The sequence below is a fragment of the Ammospiza nelsoni genome, chromosome 2 (assembly GCF_027579445.1).
Source record: "Ammospiza nelsoni isolate bAmmNel1 chromosome 2, bAmmNel1.pri, whole genome shotgun sequence".
In the NCBI taxonomy this organism is placed as follows: domain Eukaryota; kingdom Metazoa; phylum Chordata; class Aves; order Passeriformes; family Passerellidae; genus Ammospiza; species Ammospiza nelsoni.
The window spans coordinates 117,751,069-117,777,244 of NC_080634.1; the positions used below are offsets into that span (position 1 = coordinate 117,751,069).

Sequence of the window (26,176 nt, forward strand, 5' to 3'; positions counted from 1 at the left end):
AGCAGCAGCAAGTCCTGACCCAGCTGTCACTGATAAAGCAGCTTCAAATCCAAATATTTCCCTCAAATTCCAGAATTCTGACTGAGAGAAAGTGTTGGGATATGGGAACACTGGTGGGGTTTGCTGGTGAAAGAAACCAGGAGGTGGCAGAGGAATATCAGGAATATTGGCAGGGATGCATGAGCAGAACGGGATTTGATTTTTGAGGGAAAAGTCTCAATGTGGAAGAATTCCATAGTTCAGACTAACTATTCCCATAAAAAATTGCTCTGATTTGGAAAGAGAGTTTGTATGCCAAGTCTTGAAGTTTATTTTTTAATTTATAAGTCAAATTTGCTTGCTTACTACAAAAATAAAGATCTAATTCCCACTCTGAAATAAACAGCCTAGTGAAAAAAAATCTGAATTATCATAATCAAAAAATTGTAAATAATTCAAATTCTGCAGGCTGCTACAGCCAGTCCCTTCTTTAACAACTGTGCATTTTTACAATCACACATTTCTGAGCACATTCCTGAACCTGTATGAACTTCTCAGAAGTTTGATTTTGCTCCCCTGGGTTCACAAAGTTTTGGGATGAATCTTTTTCCTCACACTTTTATACTGTGAAATTTGCAATATTCCCTTCTTTTTTCAAGTGAGATTCTTTACTCCTGATGATGGAGCATGGAACAAAATAATTTTGTGTTTTATACAACAACACTGTCCAATCCTTTATTGTTACTTTGGGGTTACTCTGATTTCTGACCTGGATTTAAGGAATGCTCAACCACCAAAGAAAGGAGGAAAAGGGGAAAAGGGGAAAAAAGGGGAAAAGGGGAAAAAAGGGGGAAGGGAAGGGAAGGGAAGGGAAGGGAAGGGAAGGGAAGGGAAGGGAAGGGAAGGGAAGGGAAGGGAAGGGAAGGGAAGGGAAGGGAAGGGAAGGGAAGGGAAGGGAAGGGAAGGGAAGGGAAGGGAAGGGAAGGGAAGGGAAGGGAAGGGAAGGGAAGGGAAGGGAAGGGAAGGGAAGGGAAGGGAAGGGAAGGGAAGGGAAGGGAAGGGAAGGGAAGGGAAGGGAAGGGAAGGGAAGGGAAGGGAAGGGAAGGGAAGGGAAGGGAAGGGAAGGGAAGGGAAGGGAAGGGAAGGGAAGGGAAGGGAAGGGAAGCTCCCATTTCACAAGCTTCAGTCTCTATCTGGTGGCCAGACAGCCACACTGCAAGCTCAGACCTCCCTCAAACCAGAACACAATTCATTGAGCTGCTGCATCTCAGGTCTGAGAGACAAGAAACTACTTTAATTAATAAGAAAATACCCACAAAAAGGGCCCCATTTATGTGTCCTCAACACACTGGTGACAAAGCACATTTTATGGCAACTGTGACTTTTAGCTCAGGTGTGCTGTTTGAAGTCCCAGCCATTGGGGATGGAACACACAACAAATTCCTCTCTTCATGGGCATTTTCTTTTTTTGTCCAAGCAGATGATATTGCTCCTTTTAAAATATTTTTATTATGGAGAATCCTGAGCTGTCTATGGGATGCTTTAATTCGTTTTTTTTTAAAAAAAAAAAGAAAGAACCACCAATATCCACATTCATTAAAAGAAGAAAGAAAAAAAAAGATAAATTCAACTTGTGCATAGCACATGTTCCACTTCACAAACAAAATAAATAATGAAGACTTCATTGTGTCAGGTCAACTTTTAGCAAGAATTCCAAATTTAATTGTTTCATTGACTTGCATGGCCTCACTGATGACAGAGACTGCTAAAGTTAAACCATCATTAACAATAATGTTGAACAGGTAGTGGGAATATCTGAATTAAGGATTTTAAACTGGTGCTACAGCATGAACCTGGCAATGATCTTGATGAGGTCAATAAAATCTCTGGCCAAGATGTGGATTAGAAAACCTCAAATTTTACAGATAATTTTATATATATATATATATATATATAAAAAAAAATTTTAGAGTATATAATATATATTGCATTATATATTCAATATCATATTTTATATATTGTAGATTACATATTATATATTGTATATGTATTATATACTAGATATTATATACTGTATACTATATATTCTATATATTCTATATATTCTATAATATTATATTATATTATATTACATTATATTACATTATATTACATTATATTACATTATATTACATTATATTACATTATATTACATTATGTTATATTATATATTTATTTTATAGATTATATATATTAGTTTTATATATGGTATATTTGTTTTTTAATATATGCAAATGATGTTAGATAATCAGAGCTGGAAAGGTGTTTAACACTCAGCCTGACCTTCCCATTCCAGGTGTTTCACAAAAGCTGAACCACTGGAATTTGTTACCAAAATCTCACCTCAGCTCCTTTATCAGGTAAATCAATTTTCTAATAATTTTGTAATTAAATGAAAAGAGTTTCAGGCAATCTGAGCATCAAAACAGAGCAGCAAAAAAGAGAAACTTTGAAGTTGTGACAACTTTTAAGCCCTTATCTTTCATTCCCATCAGGCTGTGTTGAACTCAGGATGGAACCAGTCAGAAGTGGAGAGAGAAATGTGAATTTATTGGCGCTGCAGGAGAACGATCCCAGAGATCCCAACTCTCCTGCTCTCCCTGGACCGTGTGCTCCCACACTCCCTGAAACTCCAACACTCAGCAGCCACAGCCAGGACCCCTCCTGCCAGCACAGTTTGGGAAACAAAAGCCTTAAAAAAGAACTCCTGAAGGGAAAAAATGTAAAAAGACAGAGCTGGAAGGTTTAAAGTGTAATTTAAAACCTCATAAATAAGAGAAAAACAAAACAATCTGGCTGCTCTTGGAGTATCTTCCTGGAATTCTTTGATCCTTGTCAGTGATGGGTGTGGGGACCACAGCCAGAAGAAATAAGTGCAAGAGAAAATGATGTAAATAATTTTTAAGACCAACTTATATGTAATTATTTATATTATTTACATTTACCATAAATACAGATAATTTATATAATCTGAATATAAATTGTCATTATTGTTCCTTAACCTTTAATCTGCAGCTGTGAGTGATTCCCTAAAAACCAGAATATGGCCTGCAAGTCACAAAAACCCCAAATGGAAGCAGGAGTAAAACAAATTCACATTTATTCTCTGCTAATGAATTAAAATCATTCCAGGAACCTGAACCAGATACTCCATAAAAAAATAGGAGTCAGTCTGCAGCAAAAACATAAAAATAACTTGATAATCTAATGTAATCTAAATACATAGACTGTATAGAATTAAAATATAAATTACCATTATTTTTCCCTAATTTGATGATTCCTGTGAATGCTTCCCCAAAAACCAGAATATGGCCTGCAAGTCACGAAAACCCCAAATGGAAGTAGGAAAGGAATAAAACCAATAAATTCACATTCCCTTTTTCTGCTTATGAATTAAAATCATTTCCAGGAACCTGAACCAGATACTCCATAAAAAAATAGGAGTCAGTCTGCAGCAAAGACACAGAAATGACCTGATAATCTAATGTAATCTAAATACATCGATTGTATAGAATTTGAATATCAATTGTCATTATTGTTCCCTAACTTTTGATGATTCCTGTGAATGATTCCCCAAAAACCAGAATATGGCCTGCAAATCACTACAACCCCAAATCCAAGCAGGAATAAAACCAATAAATTCACATTTATTCTCTGCTTATGAATTCAAATCATTTCCAGGAACCTGAACCAGACGCTCCATAAAAAAAGGAGTCAGAGAAAAGGAATAACCGGGCAGAGCACCCTGAGGGAGCTCAGGGCGGGACTGGGTTGAGGCGGCCCGGGAGCACCGCGGCGCCGCGGCCAGCAGAGGGGGGCGGCAGCCCGGGAACGGCTGCGAGCGGGAAAACCCCCTTTCCTGAGAAAAACCCCCATTTCCCGAACAAAACCCCCGTTTCCAGAGCAAAACCCCCGTTTCCCGAACAAAACCCCCGTTTCCAGAGCAAAACCCCCGTTTCCCGAGAAAAACCCCGTTTCCCGAGAAAAAAACCCCCGTTTCCCGAGAAAAACCCCGTTTCCCGAGCAAAACCCCCGGTTCCCGAGCAAAATCCCCGTTTCCAGAGCAAAACCCCCGTTTCCCGAGAAAAACCCCCGGTTCCCGAGCAAAATCCCCGTTTCCAGAGCAAAACCCCCGTTTCCCGAGAAAAACCCCCGTTTCCCGAGAAAAACCCCCGTTTCCAGAGCAAAACCCCCGTTTCCCGAGAAAAACCCCCGTTTCCCGAGAAAAACCCCCGGTTCCCGAGAAAAACCCCCGTTTCCAGAGCAAAACCCCCGTTTCCAGAGCAAAACCCCCGTTTCCCGAGCACAAATCCCTATTTCCATAGCCCAAATCCCCATTTCCCCAGCCCAAATCCCCATTTCCCGAGCCCAAATCCTCATTTCCCGAGTCCAAATCTTGATTTCCAGAGTCCAAACCCTGATTCCCCTAGCCCAAATCCTGACTTCCAGAGCCCAAATCCCCATTTCAGAGCCAAATCCCCATTTCCCGAGCAAAAATCCCCATTTCCAGAGCAAAATCTCCATTTCCCGGGCCCAAATCCCCATTTCCAGAGCAAAATCCCCATTTCCTGAGCCCAAATCCCCATTTCCCAAGCCCAAATCCCCATTTCCCGAGCAAAAATCCCCATTTCCAGAGCCTAAATCCCTGTTTCCGAGCCCAAATCCCCATTTCCCGAGCAAAAATCCTCCTTTCCCGAGCAAAAATCCTGATTTCCCAAGCCCAAATCCCCATTTCCCGAGCAAAAATCCCCATTTCCCGGGCCCAAATCCTGACTTCCCAACCCCAAATCCCCATTCCCCGAGCCCAAATCCTCCTTTCCTGAGACCAAACCCCCATTTCCATAGCCTAAATCTCGATTTCCAGAGCCCAAATCCCCATTTACTGAGCCCAAATCCCCATTTACTGAGCCCAAATCCCCATTTCCCCAGCCCAAATCCCCATTTCCCGAGACCAAACCCCAATTTCCAGAGCCCAAACCCTGATTCCCCTAGCCCAAATCCTGACTTCCAGGGCCCAAATCCCCATCTCCAAATCCTGACATTTCCAGAGCCCAAATCCCCATTTCCAGAGCCCTCAGGAAGGGCTCACCCTTCCAAAGAAGTTATTTATGGGGCACCCAAATGGGCTATTTTAGGGCACCCAAATAAGTGACTTTTAGGGTACCAAATGGCATTTTAGGGCACCCTAACAGTTTACTTTTAGGGCACCCAGAGAAGTTATTTTATGACACCCAAAAAGTTACTTTTAGGGCACCCAAAGAGGTGACTTTTAGGGTACCTACATGAGTTACTTTCAGGGTTGCCAAAGAAATTCTGGGGCCCCCAAACTGATTACTTTTAGGGTACCCAAATGGGGTGTTTTAGGGCACCCAAAAAAGTTACTTTTAGACCACCCAAACTGGGTATTTTAGAGCACCCAAGAAGTGACTTTTAGGGTACCTGAATGAGTTACTTTTAGGGTATTCAAAGAAGTTCTAGGAAACCCAAACTATTTACTTTTAGGGCACCCAAAGAAGTTGTTTTTAGGGCACCCAAAGAGGTTATTTTAGGACACCCTAACAGTTTACTTTTAGGGCACCCAAATGGGGTGTTTTAGAGCACCCAAAGAAGTAACTTTTAGGGTACCTACATGAGTTACTTTCAGGGTGCCTAAAGAAGTTTTAGGACACCCAAAGTGTCTACTTTTAGGGAACTCAAATGGGGTGTTTTAGGGCACCCAAAGAAGTTACTTTTAGGTACCTAAATTAGTTACTTTTAGGGTACCCAAAGAAGTTTTAGGACACCCAAAGAGTTTACTTTTAGGGCACCCAAATAGGGTAAATTATGGCACTCAAAGAAGTGATTTTTAGGCTACCGAAATGAGTTACTTTTAGGGCACTGAAAGAAGTTTAAGGGCACCCAAACAGTTAACTTTTAGGGCACCCAGAGAAGTTATTTTTAGGTCACCCAAAGAGGTTATTTTAGGACACCCTAACAGTTTACTTTTAGGGCACCCAAAGAAGATACTTTTAGGGCACCTAAATGAGTTACTTTTAGGGTACTGAAAGAAGATTTTGGGCACCCAAAGAGTTTACTTTTAGGACACCCAAAGAAGTGACTTTAGGGTACCTAAATGAGTTGCTTTTAGGGTAACCAAAGAAGTTCAATGGCACCCTAACAGTTTACTTTTAGAGCATCCAAATGGGGTATTTTAGGGCACCCAAAGAGGTTATTTTAGGACACCCTAACAGTTTACTTTTAGGGCACCCAAATGGGTTGTTTTAGGGCAAGAAATTATTTTTAGGGCACCCAAACAGTTTACTTTTAGGGCACCCAAATAAGTTACTTTTAGGGCACACTAAGAAGTTATTTTTAAGGCACTCAGATTACTTTTAGGGCACACTAAGAAGTTGCTTTTAGGGCACCCTAACAGATTATTATTTTTACATCTGCACCCTAGCAGGTTATTTAGGGCACCCAAGCAGGTTGGTTTAGGGCACCCAAGCAGTGACTTTTAGGCTGTGCAAAGCTGGGGCACCCAGGCTGTCCCAATGGTCCAGGTCCCTGCTGATGCTGGGAAATTCCAGGAACTGCAGCTCCCAGACCCAATCCTTGTCTGTCTGACTGGGTGGGAGCCACTGCATGGAGAGGATCCAACCTTAAAGGATCAAACTCCCTCAATCTGCCTGAGGTCATCTTTCTCCTCCTCCTGTTTCTATGGGTTTATTAAAATCAAACTAGCAAGGCTTCTCCAATTCCTTTTGATGCATATTATAATCTGGAATTTCTGGATGATAAACATTGGAGAAAGGAGGCTCAGGGGGGACCTCGTGGCTCTGACCAGGGAACAGGGACAGGAGCAGAGGGAACGGCCTCAGGCTGGGCCAGGGCAGGTTTAGGTTGGATTTTGGGAAAATTTCTGCATGGAAAGGGAGCTCAGGCCTTGGCAGGGGCTGCCCAGGGAGCTTTGCAGTGCCCATCCCTGCAGGTGTGCCCTGGAGGTGGCACTGAGTGCTCTGGGCTGGGCACAAGGTGGGGATTGCTCACAGCTGGGACTCATCTTGGAGATTTTTCCCAACCTAAATGATCCTGAAATTCTGTGGTATGAACTCACAAAGGCAGAAGCCATTTTGTGTGACCAAAGAGAGTTTGCCATTACAAAAGGCTGCTCTGTGTTAGAAACTCTACAAGGAGATGACAGAGAGAACCAGTGGTGGGATCCCACCTGAATAAAACCACCTAAAGAGGTTCCAACAATGTTCTCTGCAAGGTTCCTTCTCAGAATTGACATTTACAGGACAGAACTTTATCAAGTATTTGGATAAAAACCTTTTCTCAAGGCCAGAGAGAGGTGGCAGCACATTCATGGCAATGCCTTGAATAAAAAGGATTCCTGTAGGAATGTCACAAAGAAAGAATCTGTAACATGCAGGGATCAGTGGGACACAAACCCCAGATGTTGGCAGATCACATCTGGAGAGAAAAGCACAAAGCCTTTAACTACAGAGGTCAAATTTTTACAAGAAAAAAAGATATTTTTTAATCAAGATGAGCCAGAGCTGTAAATGGGCAGCCCAAAAGAAAGAACAAGGAATTTATTCTGCAGAGGTCCAGGTCCAGAGCAGATGATCTGAGCCATCAGCAGGAAGGTCTCAGCTGGATCTGGCTGTGCAGATAAAATCAGAAATGCACGGCAAAGACAAAAAGTCTTTGGGAATCCCCCCAGAGGCTCACACAGAACCTCCACCCCAAGCAGGAGCCTGGTGAGGAGAACTCTTGGTGGGACTGGGTGATGGCAGAAGCACAAGAACCCGAGGGAGGAACGAGGCAGGGAAGGGAAGCAGTCAGCTGGCCACCATCAAAGCCAAGAACATTAATTCTATAAAACTGTGGTGCTGGTGCAAGAACAGCTTGATTGCCATGGCCAAGGTGTCCAGCTGATTATTTCCTCACATGGATCATGTCCCTATAGCCTAAAATTCCTTGAGTTTGTTTCCAAAGTGCCTTGAAAGGATTCAGGTGCAACTTTTCTTGACTGACCAGCCTCATTGCAGAAGTTCTGGGAGACCTTTAACTCAAAAAAACTCAAAATAAAATGTCTCTGTAGATCCTCAAGCTCTATATTATTATATAGGAGATTTCCTCTTCCTCCTGGACAGGAAACCCATCCCTGGCATCTCCAGTCACTGGAGATCTCCAAACCCTGGCCATTCTCATGCCTTCTAATCCCTTCCTCCTCCTGCCAAAGCATCTCCCCACAGCCCCAGAGCAACTCCTGATGGTTCTGGAGACTCTTCTGCCCAAAACATCCCGAGCAGCAAACACACTTCACCTTCACCCTCTTTAGTGAAACATTCCTCATCAGTCTGCAGCAAATTTTCAATTTCTAAATTACAGGTTTTGTTGGAACCCCTCTGCCCTTATGTTTCCACAACTGGGCCATGGAATTTTTAAAAACCAACAGAATTCCCACTTATCCAGAGCCACAGCAGCTCTTGTGGCTCCTGGCACTCTGAGTTGGGAGGCTCCTTCAGCAGTCCTACCTACTCAAATAAAATCTATTTTGTGCAAACTTCTGTATTCCAAATACACCAACCAGTGATTCCGCACTACAACTGTCCATTAGGATAAGTAATAAAGCAATCAGCAGCTAACAAACCACCCAAAAATTTTAACACCAGTTATTATTTTAAAAAAGAGCTTTTCACAGTTCTCCACTCGGCCAATCTTTCTCTCCCCTTATTTAAAAAAACGTTGCAAGTAGAATAAATATGTTCCAGAAGTTTAGAATCAACTTTTAAAACTTTTTTTTGAAGTTATAGTATACATATACATATATATACACAAAAATAGATATACACATATATTATATACATATATATAATATGTATATATATGTAATATATATTATTATATATTATATATTATAATATATATTATGTCTTGTAATACATATATATGTATATACATATATATGTTATTTATATAATATATACACATAATATATAATATATATAATATAGTATATAATATAGCATAATATATAATACAATATATATAAATATGAATATACATAAATATATATAAATATATATAGACATGGTATAATATAATAATATAGCATATATGTATATAATATGTGTATATATTATGTATATGTACATATATTTATATGTGTATATATTTATATATATATACATATATATATGCACACACATAAAATATATAAAATATAAATAGTTTTAAATATACTGTTGTGTGTTAATTCTATCCTTACAGAGTTGGGAGTTAATTAGTTTAAAAGAAAACCCTGCAAGAATAAAAGCCCTGATGCTGTAATTGATGGCTGGATAATGCAGGGACACAGGGGACATTTCACAGGGGTTCAGAGTGACAGGACATGGGGGGAATGACTTTAAACTGAAGGAGGGCAGGGCTGGATGGGTTCTTGGCAATGAGGAATTGTTCCCTGGCAGGGTGAGGAGGAGCTGGGGTGGAATTCCGTCCCTGGATCCCTGGCAGTGCCCAAGGCCAGGCTGGGCACTGGGGCTGGAGCACCTGGGACAGTGGGAGGTGTCCCTGCCATGGCCAACTCATCTCTAAAGGTCCCTTCCACCCCACATGAGTGCACACCTGCCCACTGAAGAGCCGCCAGGTGCAGGAGCAGCCCTGGCCATACCTGGTTTGTCAGGGGGATTGGCTGCTCGAGCTGCTCAGCGTAGGATAAGGCCGAGACCTGCTGGTCACTGATGCTCTGCTGCCGCCGGTCACTGTACTGCTGATGCGAATGGGACATCTGTCCAGCCATCTGAAGGCCAGCAGCATGGAATGAAAACGATGGTGCAAGCCGAACAGATGAAGGTTTGCATGCTGAAGTCTCTCCTCCTGCAAAGACAAGGACAGGGTTAAGCAGGGGATGGGGAGAGAATCTTGTCCTGGGTTCTGAGTCCTGGATCCTGGAGAGCATTGGCACCCAAGGGTTGTCACACGGGGGTTCCATAGGGATCAGGGATCCCAGAATTGTCCTGCAGGGCTGGGCAGGGACTTCTCACAAGGACACGGGGAATGGCCTTAGGTTGAGAGAGAGCAGGATTGGATGGGATACTGGGAATTAGGAATTGTTCCCTGGCAGGGTGGGCAGGCCCTGGCACAGCTGTGGCTGCCCCTGGATCCCTGGCAGTGCCCAAGGCCAGGCTGGAACGACCTGGTCTGGTGGGAGGTGTCCCTGACCATCAGATTATTGTCACACATGGGGGATTCCACAGGGAGGGATCCCAGAATCACCCTCAGGGAAAGGGCTGGGCAGGGACTTCTCACAGGGACACAGGGAATGGCCGCAGGCTGAGAGGGCAGAGCTGCCCCAGCCCTGCCCCAGCCAGGGAGGAGCTGGAGCTGCTGCAGAGCCCAGAGGAGGCTCCAGGATGGGCAGAGGATGGAGCAGCTCTGCTGGCAGGAAAGGCTGGCACAGCTGGCATTGCTCACCTGCACAGGAGAAGCTTTGGGCTGAGCTCAGGGTGGCCTTGCAGGGCCTGGAGGAGCCCCAGGAAAGCTGGAGAGAGACAGTTGTCAGGGGATGCAGGGACAGCACACAGGGAATGGCTCCCAGTGAACTGTTCCCTGGCAGGGTGGGCAGGCCCTGGCACAGCTGTGGCTGCCCCTGAATCCCTGGAGTGTCCAAGGCCAGGCTGGAGCACCCTGGTCTGGTGGGAGGTGTCCCTGACCATCAGAACTCCATCTTTAAGGATCCCTTCCAGCCCAACCCATGCTGGGACTCTGATCCTCAGCATCCCTTTCTTCACAGCTCCCCCTGGGTGTCCCAGCTCAGTCACAATTTGACAGGGGTTATTCCAAACACACAAATTCTGTGTATGGATCCCAAAAAGCCAGAACACCACACCAATTCTGCCTTTCAGGGCTGCTCCCAGCATTCTGGTCTGACTGTACCAAAGGAAAATCCATTGTCCAGCCTCAGCAGCTCATCTTTGTTTGGGGATGAGGTTCAGGGGTGATGATGGTGGGACTGGGATGATCCCAAAGGGCTCCTCCAGCCCTGGTGATTGCCTGAATCCCTGAATTCCTGATTCCCTGAATCCCTGATTCCCTGATTCCCTGAATTCCTGATTTCCTGAATCCCTGAGTCTGTGATTCCTTGAATCCCTGATTTCCTGAATCCCTGATTCCCTGAATCCCTGATTCCCTGAATCCCTGATTTCCCTGAATCCCTGATTTCCTGAATTCCCGATTCCCTGAATCCCTGATTCCCTGAATCCCTGAATCCCTGATTCCCTGAATCCCTGATTTCCCTGAATCCCTGATTTCCTGATTCCCTGAATTCCTGATTTCCTGAATTCCTGATTTCCTGAATCCCTGAATCTCTGATTCCCTGAATCCCTGATTTCCTGATTCCCTGAATCTCTGTTTCCCTGATTCCCTGAATCCCTGATTCCCTGATTCCCTGAATTCCTGATTCCCTAAATCCCTGATTTCCTGAATCCCTGATTCCCTGAATCCCTGATTCCCTGAATTCCTGATTTCCTGAATTCCTGAATCTCTGATTCCCTGAATCCCTGATTCCCTGAATTCCTGATTCCCTGAATTCCTGATTTCCTGAATTCCTGAATCTCTGATTCCCTGAATCCCTGATTCCCTGAATTCCTGATTCCCTGATTCCCTGTCCTCTGTGTTTCTGCCTCCCTACAAAGCACAGCAAACAAAGAGCAGCTGCAATCTGAAAGCAAAATTATCACTAAAGATTAAATTTAGAAGGAAGGTGTTAAACAGCCAAGCACCTGACCAGCCAAGGGAAATCCCCACTTCCTTTGCAGTCCAAACCTTGCAAGAAAACACAAGCGCTAGAAAACAGTAGATGAGCACAGCCAAGATTTGGCTTTCTTAAAAATAACTGTCAAAAGAAAACTAAAATATTAAGATTGATACTGCACATTGACTCAACACCTACCAGGGCAACAGCACTGCATGGATGGAATCAAACACCATTTTACATTGATTATGTTAAAATATTAACCTTTTAAAATTAGCATTGCACAGAAAATTACTTTTAACTCTTCTACAAAATGTCCATTAAAAACTGAGAATCAGAATTATCTCCCATCTCCACAACTTGGTGGATTCAGTGAACATTTCCTGTTCAAGATTCACTGAACACTCCTGCAAGAATGGCTGAACATATGTAAGACATCATCCACTATCTCTACTTTTTGCTCTTTTAATTTCTGAGGTTCTGCTTAACCTGAAAAAAAATCATAATCTCACTTAGCAACATCATGGTGACTGAAGTAGAAGTCAAAACAATATTTAAATCAGAGAGTCAAAAATACCACTGATTCTGAAGTGTGGAGCCAGTCACTTTCAAAGTTTCAATTTTGTGTTTTCTTACCTCAGGCCACAGGTTTCCAGTAGAGAATTACCTGGACAATTACAGAACTTTATAAACACAAATTTTATTTTAAAAATTCTGCCCTTCCATGTGTTCCTCAAAAAGCAGAAAGGTCAAATATATAAACCCAAAAATCCTGGCACTGTGGGGTTCTCATTTACTGCACAGGATCTTCTGACACTCCAAAAATCACAGCAAGTCTGAGGATAGACTGAACAATGCACTACACACACTTAAAATAAAGTAAAAATACAAAATAGAAGAGTGTTAAAGTGTAATTATCCCACAAAACAACACTTGTAATGTAATACAAATGTTGTGATGTGATGTTTGGGTTCAGCTGGAAACTTTCCATGCTTGTAGACCTTTTCCTCCCAAGTCCACCTACACCCAAATCTGTAATTTTGATTTTTTAGTTTAGAATATTTTTGAGATTTGCTGTTGGTGAGTGCCAAAGAGGTTCCTGTCGGCTTGGAGGACAATCCCACACCAAATGTGACACCATAAATCCAAACTGTGTCCAACAAGAAGGTTCTTCACCCAGAGGCACAAATGGCTCCACAGCAAATCCCAGAGGAAAGGGACAGGATTAGAGCCTGTGGTGATGTGAAGGATGCCAGGGGGGTGGATGGGAATTGGCCAAACTCATCCCTGTGCTCCCATCCCAAAGGGAAAAGGGTTTGAGTCCCCCCTGAGATGGGACCGAGCCCACCCAGCCGAGCAGCCCTGGGGCAGAGCTCCGGCAGCTGAAATTCAGCACAAGGAGCAGCAGCCAAGGAACTGCAGCCCCTGGGGCTGCCACACACACCCAGGGCCTGGTGGGACCCCTGTCCTTGTCACATCCCAGCCCCTGCCACATCCCTGTCCTTGTCACATCCCTGTCCTTGTCACATCCCTGTCCTTGTCACATCCCAGCCCCTGCCACATCCCTGTCCCTGCCACATCCCAGCCCCTGCCACATCCCTGTCCCTGCCACATCCCTGTCCTTGTCACATCCCAGCCCCTGCCACATCCCTGTCCCTGCCACATCCCTGTCCTTGTCACATCCCTGTCCCTGCCACATCCCTGTCCCTGCCACATCCCAGCCCCTGCCACATCCCTGTCCCTGCCACATCCCTGTCCTTGTCACATCCCTGTCCCTGCCACATCCCTGCCACATCCCTGCCCCTGCCACATCCCAGCCCTGCTACATCCCAGGCCCTGCCACATCCCAGGCCCTGCCACATCCCTGTCCTTGTCACATCCCTGACCCTGCCACATCCCTGCCCTGCCACATCCCTGTCCCTGCCACATCCCTGTCCTTGTCACATCCCTGTCCCTGCCACATCCCTGTCACATCCCAGCCCCTGCCACATCCCTGTCCCTGCCACATCCCTGTCCCTGCCACATCCCTGTCACATCCCTGTCCCTGCCACATCCCTGCCACATCCCAGGCCCTGCCCCATCCCTGCCCCTGCCCCATCCCTACCCCTGCCACATCCCTGTCCTTGTCACATCCCTGCCCCTGCCCCATCCCTGCCCCTGTCCCTGCCCCATCCCAGGCCCTGCACTCCCAGCCCAGCCCAGCCCCAGGGAACCCTCCCAGAAACCCTGGGGACACAGCAGGGGAAGGAGGGGAAGGAAGGACTGGCTAGAATAGAAATCCTGACCTCCTTTAGTTCTAGGTCGAGGAGTCGCTCCAGAAACAGGGACATTTGTGACAGCCATTAATTGAGGCTCACACAGCCTCTGGTGGCTCTGGGATTGGGTTTGGGCTCATCTGGAGAGCTCCAGACAGCCAAAAAATCAGGGATCTGCTGAGCACCAGGGCAGGGCTAAAATCCACCAGCACATCCAGAACTAGATGGGTCTGAGATTGTTCCCACAGCACATCCAGAACTAGATGGGTCTGAGATTGTTCCCACAGCACATCCAGAATTAGATGGGTCTGAGATTGTTCCCACAGCACATCCAGAATTAGATGGGTCTGAGATTGTTTCTGGCTCATCTGGAGAGCTCCAGACAGCCAAAACATCAAGGATTTGCTGAGCACCAGGGCAGGACTAAAATCCACCAAAACCTGTTCCCACAGCACATCCAGAGCTAGATGGGTCTGAGATTGTTTTTTGGCTCATCTGGGGAGCTCCAGACATCCAAAAAACAAAAATCAGGGATCTGCTGAGCACCAGGGCAGGACTAAAATCCACCAGCACATCCAGAGCTAGATGGGTCTGAGATTGTTCCCACAGCCCATCCTGAACTAGATGGGTTTGAGGTTATTTTTTGGCTCATCTGGAGAGCTCCAGACATCCAAAAAAAATCAAGGATCTGCTGACCACCAGGGCAGGACTAAAATCCACCAAAACCTGTTCCCACAGCACATGCAGAACTTCCACAAGGTGCAGTACATCATCCATTTTCCTTTTTAACCACTACAAGTTCAAGTGATCACACCTTGTAAAGCACCTTGGGAAGAAAATGAAGTTTTTAAAAAACCCCCAAACATATGCCAAGATCTCTAAGCATGAAGTACATTAAGGGAAAAGATTATGGATTTGGAGTGGGCAGAACTGTCTTACAAATAAGCCTTACCTAATGTTAGTTCAGGGGAGGCATAAAAATACCCACCTTGATTTGTATTTGCACTCAAAGAGGCTCCCAGAGCTCTCTGAAAATAGACACAGTGCAGAAATGGATCCCCTCATAAAGGAGAAGGTTTATTTCTTAAAGCATCCTCTCAACACAGTGGAAGAAGTTCAAGAATATATTTATTTGTTTATTTGGGAAGGATGGGAAATACTTCTGTCATTCAAAATAGATGTGTTTTAGATGTTTGGGTTTTTCTTAAAATGAATTTTTGGGGCCTCCCCATCCCTGGAAGTGTCCAAGGCCAGGCTGGGTTATCCCTGCCCATGGCAGGGGTGGCACTGGATGATTTCAGGGTCCTTTTCAACCCAAACCATTTGTGATTTTAAGATTTTTCCAAGCAACAAAGAAATTATCAACTGCAAGCATAACAAATATTTGAGATTGTGATTATTGAGGAATCTATAAATTAACTACAATTGGTGTAATATTGGAAAAGTTTGTATACATTTTTAAATTTTTGCACAGATTTTTTAAGAACTCCACGCAGATTCAATTTCCTCTCTCATCCATTTGAGATCCTGTTATTCCCATTTTGATATCAGTCCACAGAACTAATTTAGACATTAAACCTCCTCCCTAAAAATGTATTTTTGGTGGTAAAACACATCCCTGGCCTTCCCTTTCAGCTACAAACATTCACTGGGGAAGAGCTGTGGGTGACTGAGTGATCCCAAGAGTGGATCAACAACCCAGAAAAAATCAATGGATTCTACATTGGATTGAAATCTATGGATTGTAAATTGGATTGAAATCAGTGCATTGTAAATTGGATTGAAATCAGTGCATTGTAAATTGGATTGCAATCAGTGCATTGTAAACTGGATTGAAATCAGTGCATTGTAAACTGGATTGCAATCTATGGATTGTAAACTGGATTGCAATCAGTGGATTGTAAACTGGATTGAAATCAGTGCACTGTAAATTGGATTGAAATCAGTGCACTGTAAATTGGATTGAAATCAGTGCACTGTAAATTGGATTGAAATCAGTGCACTGTAAATTGGATTGAAATCAGTGCACTGTAAATTGGATTGCAATCTATGGATTGTAAACTGGATTGCAATCAGTGCATTGTAAACTGGATTGAAATCAGTGCATTGTAAATTGGATTGAAATCAGTGCATTGTAAATTGGATTGAAATCTATGGATTGTAAATTGGATTGAAATCAGTGCACTGTAAATTGGATTGAAATCTATGGATTGTAAATTGGATTGAAATCAGTGCATTGTAAATTGGATTGAAATCAGTGCACTGTAAATTGGATTGAAATCAGTGGATTGCAGCCAAAACCCACTGGCCACAGCACTGGGCAACCTCCAAAGGTCTCTTCCAGCCTCAGGGTTTCCACATTTCTGTGTCGCAAAGTCAGCACAAAGTGAGTTTTCTCTCTGGATCAGTTGTTAGAGTAGTTCCTCTGTTGGGTGGGACGGCACCTGAAAATCCCAACAGTGATTCCAAGGTTTCTCTGCATTCCTGCCCCCCAGCTCATTAAAGATCTACTTTGCCTCTCAAAGTATCTTTGTGACTCTCTTTGTCCCTCTGTCACACTTCTACCTCAGTGCTCTACTGAGGTGTATTCATAGTGAAATATAAAAAAGGGAGGCAAAGTCAGACAAAAACCATTAGAGAATTTAAAAAGTGACATTTCCTTAATATCTCTTCCTACTTTTCACCTCCCAATTAAAAATCAGCCCCCAAAAAGTGACAGTTTGGACGCTGTGAGTGATGCAAATCTGCTTCAGGACTGACAAAGCATCTCCCAAGGGCAGCAGCAGCAGCAGATCTCGGTTCCATGACAAGATAAAGAGTTATCTTGCTGATAACAGAACCTCTGCAACAGCCTGAAAACACCTCCCCGCCTGCTGGTGGCTGTGCAAGATGAAGAGGTAAAAGCAGTGGAAGTCCCATCAGCATTTGGAAGTTTAAATGCAGGAATTCCCCAAGTTTGGAGGTGCCCCAGGCCAGGCTGGAGCAGCCTGGGACAGTGGGGGTGTCCCTGCCCGTGGCAGGGAATGGAATTAAGATGATAAATAAAGCCTGAAACTTCCTCTGCGCAATTCACCTGCCATTCTCTCTGCCTTGCTACAACTTTTCTTCCTTTTCTTCAACATTTTCCCTCCTAAGATCACTGCTCTGACCCAAGATGCTGCGAGCTCCTCTCCCTGCCACGCCACCCTCCCTGTCCCCCCATGTGCAGCCATTCCCTGCACTCCCCCTCAGGGATGTGCTGGCAGCTGAGTGGGAACCTGCCAGAAAACACCACCAGGGAACAGAAGTGTGAAGGGTCTCGTTGGCCACAAAGGCTCATCTGCTTCCCACACCCAGAGCTCACAGCTGGTGGGGCCACACCACAGAACAAACACGACTCTGACCGAGCAGGACAGGCTCAGACTTTAAATCTTTTTGTTTCCAACCCCTGCTAAACCATCACAGCTGAAGGCAAGCACTTCTTGCTGCTTTTTTCTGTGTTAAAATTAGTGATGTGTGTGAAAAATGCCTATTTTATGATTGGCTTTTTGCAAATATTAACATGAATATTGTATGTGTTGTGTTAGAAAGTGATGCTGTATTAATTCTCTTAAGTAGTGTGTTAAATAGAGTTTTAGGTTATAAAAATTGTTGAAATAGAAACTATGCTATGTAGGATACTTTTTTAAAGAAAGGACTGGCAGTGAGATAGCAGTCACAGGACACCTGAATCTTTCAGAGAAAGAGAATTTATTCCCCATTATCAGGAGAAATGAACTTCTTCCCGCCTCGAAGGCGCTGTCAGGATTCAGAGGAAGAAGCTGACACTGCCCAGCCAGAATCCTGTGTTTGAATGGAATTTATGCATGATATGTGAGGTGTATGAATATGCAACAGGCTGTTGTTTTTAAGGGTTAATCCTTCATTAACTTGTGTCCTTTTTCGGGCTCCTGCTGCCCAGAAAAAGGTACTCAGACATCCATAACTTTTTGTTTCTCTTGTCTCATATTGTCCGTATTCAAATTGTCCAAATTATTATTACTCTAACTGCATTACTAGTTTCATAACCATTTTATTCTTACTAAACTTTTAAAATGTTAAAAACAAGGCATTGGTGTTTTTCACAATGTGAAAGCCACCCAATGTCCACTCTAAGAAAATCCTGTGTTAGCTGAGGAATTGTACAACCCTCTTCCTCCAGAGAAGATTATTTCTGTGCAAAGTTCATTGTTTTGCAGAGTTCTGGTCAATTTTATTTTTCACCATCTCAGCTTGGAAAAGCTCTCAGCACCCATGAGCACTGAAGGGGGTCTGGAAAAGGGAGGCAGATGCCTGCACTGCTCTGGCACTCTGAGGTGTACCAGCACACCCTGCAACAGCCAGGGAGAACCAGCAAGAGTCCTGGGATGTGAGAGCTCCGTCCACACACACCCACGCTGAGGACGAGTCAGACCCAGCAGAGTTCCCCCTGAGCACCACAAACATCAGCGCTGGGGATGGCAGCGTTTGGAACAATCATCTCTGAGCAACGAGCAAAGCCCGACCTGAACTCTGCGTGCCCTCCTGCCGCCCTGCCCTGCCCACTGTCCCCACGCGGGGACATCGGGGGGCTGCAGGGACCTCCCTGTGCTCGGCCTGGAGTGGGAAAGGCTGGGAGAGCCCGGGGAACAAAGGGGAATTACCTGGGGCAGCTCCCGGAGAACAATCCCGTTATAAATATCCCCCAAAGGAGGAACTTTATTATTGTGGGGGGATTATTGAGAATGGCTGCTCCACAAGTTCTCCTACAATAACCATTGAGCCAACTTCCCTGTACACAAATGCCAAACGCTGCTTGCCCGGAGAGCAGAATGGAACCCTGAACTTAGAAACAACCCCCAGGGTTCCTCCTGCTCCTGTCCCTGCTCTGCTCCTGTTCCTGCTCTGCTCCTGTTCCTGCTCCTGTTCCTGCTCCTGTTCCTGCTCCTGTTCCTGTTCCTGCTCCTGTCCCTGCTCTGCTCCTGTTCCTGTTCCTGTTCCCGCTCCTGTTCCCGCTCCTGTTCCTGTTCCTGTTCCTGTTCCTGCTCCTGTTCCTGTTCCTGCTCCTGTTCCTGCTCCTGTTCCTGTTCCTGCTCCTGTTCCTGCTCCTGTTCCTGTTCCTGCTCCTGTTCCTGCTCCTGCTCCTGTTCCTGTTCCTGCTCCTGTTCCTGTTCCTGCTCCTGTTCCTGCTCCTGTTCCTGCTCCTGTTCCTGCTCCTGTTCCTGCTCCTGTTCCTGTTCCTGTTCCTGCTCCTGTTCCTGCTCCTGTTCCTGTTCCTGCTCCTGTTCCTGCTCCTGTTCCTGTTCCTGTTCCTGTTCCTGCTCCTGCTCCTGTTCCTGTTCTGCTCCTGTTCCTGTTCCTGCTCCTGTTCCTGCTCCTGTTCCTGTTCCTGTTCCTGCTCCTGTTCCTGCTCCTGTTCCTGTTCCTGCTCCTGTTCCTGCTCCTGTTCCTGTTCCTGTTCCTGCTCCTGTTCCTGCTCCTGTTCCTGTCCCTGCTCCTGTTCCTGTTCCTGCTCCTGTTCCTGTTCCTGCTCCTGTTCCTGCTCCTGTTCCTGCTCCTGTTCCTGTTCCTGTTCCTGCTCCTGTTCCTGTTCCTGTTCCTGTTCCTGTTCCTGCTCCTTCTCCTGCTCCTGCTCCTGTTCCTGTTCCTGTTCCTGCTCCTGCTCCTGTTCCTGTTCCTGCTCCTGTTCCTGCTCCTGCTCCTGTTCCTGCTCAGGAGGTGACACCAAGCTCCATCTTTTCCCAGCCTGGAGGAAAAGCAGGCCAGGAGCAGGTTCATGAGCTGCTGTGCCATGCTGAGCCTGTCCTGGCCAGTTCCTTCCCTGGATGGGCTGCACAGGAGGTGGACTTAGGGCAGGACTTGTGGTCTGTGCCTTTTGTGCAATCAGAGAACTCCAGTTCCTTTTCCTGGAGAAAAACTGCAGCTCAGATTTGTCTCAGGGAAACACTGTGGGAAAAATCTACCAAAAAAGAAAAAAAGCCACTTGAAAAATAAAAATTTGGTAGCAGAAGGGCTGAATGCTGCTGCTCATTGTAATTCTCCCACTACAAGAGAAAGAAGTTTCTAAAACTCATTTAATCAACTGGCAACACAGTATATAAATGTGGGTTTCATTAACTTATAAATATGACTTTGAGTACACTCCAGAGAATCTCAGAACTGAGAAAATGTTGTGAAAGTGAAACTACTTTTTTTTTTTTTTTTTTTTTTTTTTTTTTTTTTTTTTTTTTTTTTTTAATAAATGAAGCCCAAGATTGCCAAAATTCTCAGTTAAAACCTCCAGGAAACACAAGCACTCTGAACTTTCAAAGCCCAAATGAAGCTCTGTGAGACCTCTGCTTGCCCATTTCTGCCCTGGACAAGCACCTGCCTTAAAGCACAGCTAAAAACCACCTGGAATTCCACAAGGAAACAGCAAACTGAACTGAAAAGCCACTAAAATGAAGAGAAATGAGGAAAGGCCAGAATCCTTGCCCAGCTTTATTTCTGTGCCTCCATGTCAATAAGTTATGATTCTGTTTAGCCCCATGAATGCCCTGTTTGTTTTAGGGGCAGAATGGAAGCAGTGCTGCCTCAATAGGTGGCCACACAATAGATCTTTTGATTTTCATTGTGTTTAACATAATATCCCTTGCCACTCTTCAGACTGTGCTCCAAATAAAATTATTCCTGGCTGCTTATACATTCTATAGAGTGCTCATTGTTTTTGCATCCTCGGAATTCACAAACAATCATTTCCTTCTGTAGAATTCTGCATTTTCTCCTGCTCTGCAGAAAAACATCCAGACATGGGATAAACACCAAAGGGCTCCATAATTTAAATTTTTGTACTTTGCAAAGACAAAGGGCATATCCTAGCAGGTAAATCTGTGTTTTACAGAGCTCCACAGAGGAGCAGCTTTGAGGTTAGGTTAAAAAAGCTCCTTTTTGACCTCTGTGATCCTCCAAGAGAGCATATCCCAGGATTTAGAGAGGAAATGACTGCACACACACCAACTGTTAGGGAAGCTTTTCCCCTTTTCCAACTCTCTTCAAGTTCTTCCCAAGTTTTCCTGGCACACTGGAACTCTGTCCAGCTGCTCAGGAGCACTGGGCAAACCCAAGTACTTTGGCTGCTGATTCACCCCAGCGTGTATTTGTTTATTTAATGACAAATCAGTGAGTGAAACAATATCTCAGCAGTCAATACTTTATTGCTGAATGTTTAATAACCTCTATTTCAAGAAGAAACTAACTTTTATTTTAAAACTGACAAATAAAAATTATCCAAACTCACTGATATTGGTGAAAATGTGCCAAGGTTGAGGTTCAGAGGCTTCTTTTTTTGTCTCCCCCTACAAATTCATGTGTAATTTATGATCTTATGCAATTATTCTAAGGTTTATAATTTTTCTAATTGAGTGAAAAGCCTGCCATTAAAAAGAAGGAATATAAAGGAGAGGGGGAAATGGAGATAAACTTTTTTTATGATCATGGTGAAAGTTCAAAGACTCACAGAAGCAATAATATTGGAAAATACCACCAAGATCATCAAGTCCAACCTTTGACCGAACAAACATAACAATTCTTAAAGCAGAAATAAAGACTGAAGTGTGAATATTACTCCAAACACAGGTTTTCCAATAATTACTTAACTCCAGCTACCTCTGCATCTTTAATCCTGCTTGAAGACCCACACCTGCCCCTCTGTTCTGAGTGAAAACCACAAACACAAACAAAAAATTCTGTCAAATTCAGTAAATAAGGAGAAAATCTTTTATAAACCACGGTAATCCCCTAATATAGCAGAAATTTAGGGACAAAAAGTTTAAATTCACATTATTTTGTCCTTTAAAAAAGCTATAAAAGAACCTCTCAACTGGTTCTTCAGAAGGCTTCAAGCAAACTCCAAGTACACACAACTTTATTAAATCTAAGTTTTTGTTCTAGAAATCGCTACGTTTCTCTATGAAAATGTCGGCTTTATCCAAGAAAAACTAAATTTGCCTCTGCTGAACCTGAAGTTTTCTGAAGGTTTAGAAAACAGTCAAAAAATTAAAATTTCACCAAAGTAAAAATCCGATTTAACCAAAAATCTGTTTGTGACAGGAATTCCCATTATTACTAGCAAATGTCAGATGGTATCAAAACACAGATACATATTGATATTTATGTGGAAGAGAAGGGAGAAAAAAAGGAAAAAATAGGGAATGTAGCTGGATTTACTCATTTAAACAATTCATTATCCTTACAGTCACTTTTGGTGAGTTAAAAGAAGAGAATTTGAGCAGTTATGGAAGAAAATACAGGAATTGGACACTGAGGAAGAGGGAGGGAGGGAGAGGGAACAGGACTGAGGAAAGTGATCCATGACTGAACAGCAGAAAAAGCTGCTTGGGAAGGCAGGGAAAGGAAAAAAGGCCAGATACAGATGCAGATTTAAGCAGCAGAATATATTTTAAGCTCAGATTCCCCAATATTCTTAGACAGGAATGATATTTAGGACAGAAAAAAAAACCAGGACTCAACTTAGAGCTGAGGAGGGGCCTGGTTATTGGTGTGGAGTTTTTTTTTTTTTTTTTGTCGGGTGGGATATGAATACAGCATTTTTGAAAGGTGAGTGTGTTTGTTCCAGAAATAGATTATTCTAAAGAAACATCAGATTGAGATGCCGATCTTGGACAGCGAGATAGGGCTGTGGTGTATCGTAAGAAAAATCAGATTGAGATCCCGATCTCGGACAGCGAGAAGGGGCTGTGGTGTATCGTGAGTGATTGGTGAGTGTACCGGCGTTCTGCTTTCTACAAGAAGCTGGCTACTTTAAGGCGTTTTATTTAAATAATAAATTTTAAAACAGGGGGGAAGCAGGTGGGAAGCAGCAATTAGCCGAAGCGCTGGGCGGCCGGGCCGGGCCCGGTGTGAGGGCGGCTCGCAGCGCGCAGGCCCCGCGCGTGAGGGGGAAGCCGATCCCGGCGCTCCCCTCAGCGCATCCCCGGCTGCCGCAGCGCGCCCCAGCAACAGCGCCTCATTAGCATAGCCCACCCCGGGCCGCGCCGCGCCATTGGCCCGCAGCGCCGCGGCGCGGACCAATGGCGGCGCGCTATGCAAATGCGGGCGCGCAGTTGCCAGGGCAGAGCTGGCGCGCGGCGGCCAATGGGCGCGGGCTCCATAAACAAGGAGCGCGATTGAGCTTTGTCACATTCGCCGGGCGCTGTTAACACTTTCCAGTTTAGGGCGAAATTAGCTCCATCTCCCGAGGATCAGGCTCATGTTCTACATTTCACCCCCACAGCAAGGGCAGGGCGGCGCAGCCATGATACACGGGATTTACGGATAAGCGCGCCCGCGTTAGGATTTCGCCTTGCCCGGCTCCGGGACGCCTTCTCCGGGGTTGGGATGCGAAAGATCCCCCAAGGCTGCCGGGTGGGAGCGAGCCCGGCTGGAATTCTTGCCGGGGCTTTAAAAAGCTATAAAGTTCCCTGTCGCTGCCTTCCTTAGGCAGGTCACCTCCTAAAATTACTGTGTCAGGCCACTCCTGTCCTTCCCTTTTGAATTTATGTTTCACTGGTTTGGGTTTAACCCTAAAGACACAACATCCATCATTATTATTATTATAATTATAATTCACCCCCCCTCCCCGACAGATTTTAAGCAAGTGAAATTTCAGCTCGTTCTACCGCCGCTAACGACTGAACATGAGCGATGCTGAAGCATCCTAGGTGAAATAAGCAGATTTTTTTCTTATTTTAAAGAAAAAAAAAAAAATAAAATATTATCTGCCAGCATATTGGTTTCTGTGTGCCTGTGACGGCGTGAATCCATCACTGACCAGCACCGCTCCTGCTGGGGAGATCCCCTTCCCACGCGCAGGGGGGATGCGGCTGTGGAAAACCGGCGGCTGGAAATGCAAAGAGTGACAGACAGACAGACTTACTCTGGAAGCCCCCGGCTGTCCCTGCAGCACAGCAGCAGCAGCAGCAGCAGCAGCAGCAGCAGCACTGTCCCCCCTCTCTCTGTGTCCCTCTACGCCGTGGCGGCCGCGGCGATGCCGGGCATGTTTTACTGCACTTTGCCGAGCCCGGCAGCGATGTGCCAGCGCCGCTGCGAGTCACTCACCTGCCGAGGGGGTGGGGGGGGCTTCCTGTTCTCCGGGGCTCCGCCAAGGTGCCACCGGACAGGGACAGAGCACGGAGCCCCCGGAGCCCCCGGGCACGGCGGGGACAGCACCGGAGCCCGGCCGCGCTCGGAACCTGGGCTGGGGCAGGAGGGGCGCGGGCAGAGCCAGAGCCGCTCTGAGGGGCCCGGCCCGGCCCAACTGCACCGAGCTGCAGCGGGATTTTAAAATGTCAGCTCCAACAGAACTTCAGAGTTTTACCGGCTCCCTCATTCAAAAACTTCATCTTGGACATTTTAGCAGTAGAGAAACTACTGAAGTATTTCCTTCCATGCCTTAAAACACCAGCAACTCCCTCAGAGAAGCTAGTGAAATCCCTCCCTGTATGCCCCAAAACACCAGCAACTCCCTCAGAGAAGCTCCTGAAATCTCTTCCTCATTCAACAATTTCACTTTGGACATTTTAGCAGTTATGAAACTACTGAAATCTCTCCCTATATGACCCAGAACACCAGCAACTCCCTCAGATTTCAGGAGTGAAGCTCCTGAAATCTCTCCCTGATTCAACAACTTCATTTTGGACACCTTAGCAGTTATGAAACGACTGAAATATCTCCTTCCATGCTCTGGAACACCAGGAACTCCCTCAGAGAAGCTCCTGAAATCTCTGCCTCATTCAACAACTTCATTTTGGACATTTCAGCAGTAGTGGAACTACTGAAGTATTTCCCTCCATGCCCTAAAACACCAGCAACTCTCACAGTGAAGCCACTGAAATCTCTCCCTGTATGCCCCAAAACACCAGCAACTCTCTCAGTGAAGCTCCTGAAATCTCTCCCTCATTCAACAACTTCATTTTGGACATTTCAGCAGCAGTGAAACTACTGAAATTTCCGCTTCCATGCCCTGGAACACCAGAAACTCTCACAGTGAAGCTCCTGAAATCTCGCCCTACATGTCCTAAACCACCAGAAACTCCCTCAGCAAAGTTCCTGAAATCCCTCCTTCATTCAACAACTTCATTTTGGACATTTCAGCAGTAGTGGAACTACTGAAATTTCAGCTTCCATGCCCTGAACACCAGCAACTCCCTCAGAGAAGCTCCTGAAATCTCCCTCATTCAACAACTTCATTTTGGACATTTTAGCAGTAGTGAAAGTACTGAAATCTCTCCCCACATGCCCTAAACCACCAGCAACTCCACAGTGTGCGTGCACTACACACCCCAAAAATCAGTGCTGCCCATTCCTTATCTCCTGGCAGCTTTTGGAACCCATTTATTGCATTTATTGCATTTATTTTGTGCTCACTTGCAGCCCCTGCAGCAGCAGTGTTACCTGACAGGGGCTTACAGGATTTCCCAGCAATCCGGGCTGGGCTGGCACCTTGCAGCACTAATTTATTGCATTTATTGCAGCGTTTATTGCATTTATTTTGTGCTCATCTGTGCAGCAGCAGTGTTACCTGACAGGGGCTTACAGGATTTCCCAGCAATCCGGGCTGGGCTGGCACCTTGCAGCACTAATTTATTGCATTTATTGCAGCGTTTATTGCATTTATTTTGTGCTCACTTGCAGCAGCAGTGTTACCTGACAGGGGCTTACAGGATTTCCCAGCAATCCGGGCTGGGCTGGCACCTTGCAGCACTAATTTATTGCATTTATTGCAGCGTTTATTGCATTTATTTTGTGCTCATCTGTGCAGCAGCAGTGTTACCTGACAGGGGCTTACAGGATTTCCCAGCAATCCGGGCTGGGCTGGCACCTTGCAGCACTAATCCCCGTGCTGGGCTCTTGCAGACTTTTATCAGCACTTCATGAGAGTTCCTGGTGTTGGTGCAGCACCTCCTCCTTCCCCCACCTCCAAAGAACGTTACTCACAATTTGCAGTTTGTAACACAAAACTAATTAGAGATGGAATAAATTACCTGCTGCATGGCAGCATGAGAGGTGAATAACACCCAATATTTTATCCCAAATCAATACCCAGCATTTCCAGCTGAACGTAAAGTTAGCATAAATATCAGCATCATTTTTAAAGCTCTCCTTTTGTACAAACAGATATATATTTAAA

The 26,176-nt window shown here is 45.1% G+C and overlaps 1 protein-coding gene across 4 annotated transcripts in view; it reads right to left on the minus strand.

Annotated features, from left to right (window-relative positions):
• The window catches only part of DYRK1A (dual specificity tyrosine phosphorylation regulated kinase 1A), a 90,672-nt gene that overhangs the window by 17,294 nt on the left and 47,202 nt on the right, over positions 1-26,176 (minus strand). For 2 of the 4 annotated variants that reach the window (XM_059493272.1, XM_059493274.1), the window contains exon 3: positions 9,677-9,882. The exons of 1 other annotated variant lie outside the window; for it this stretch is intronic. In XM_059493272.1, the coding sequence (XP_059349255.1) occupies positions 9,677-9,882 (206 nt within the window). Of the gene's footprint in view, positions 1-9,676; positions 9,883-10,894; positions 10,917-26,176 lie in introns of those variants that run through there. One more of the 4 variants, XM_059493271.1, reaches the window with a different exon arrangement.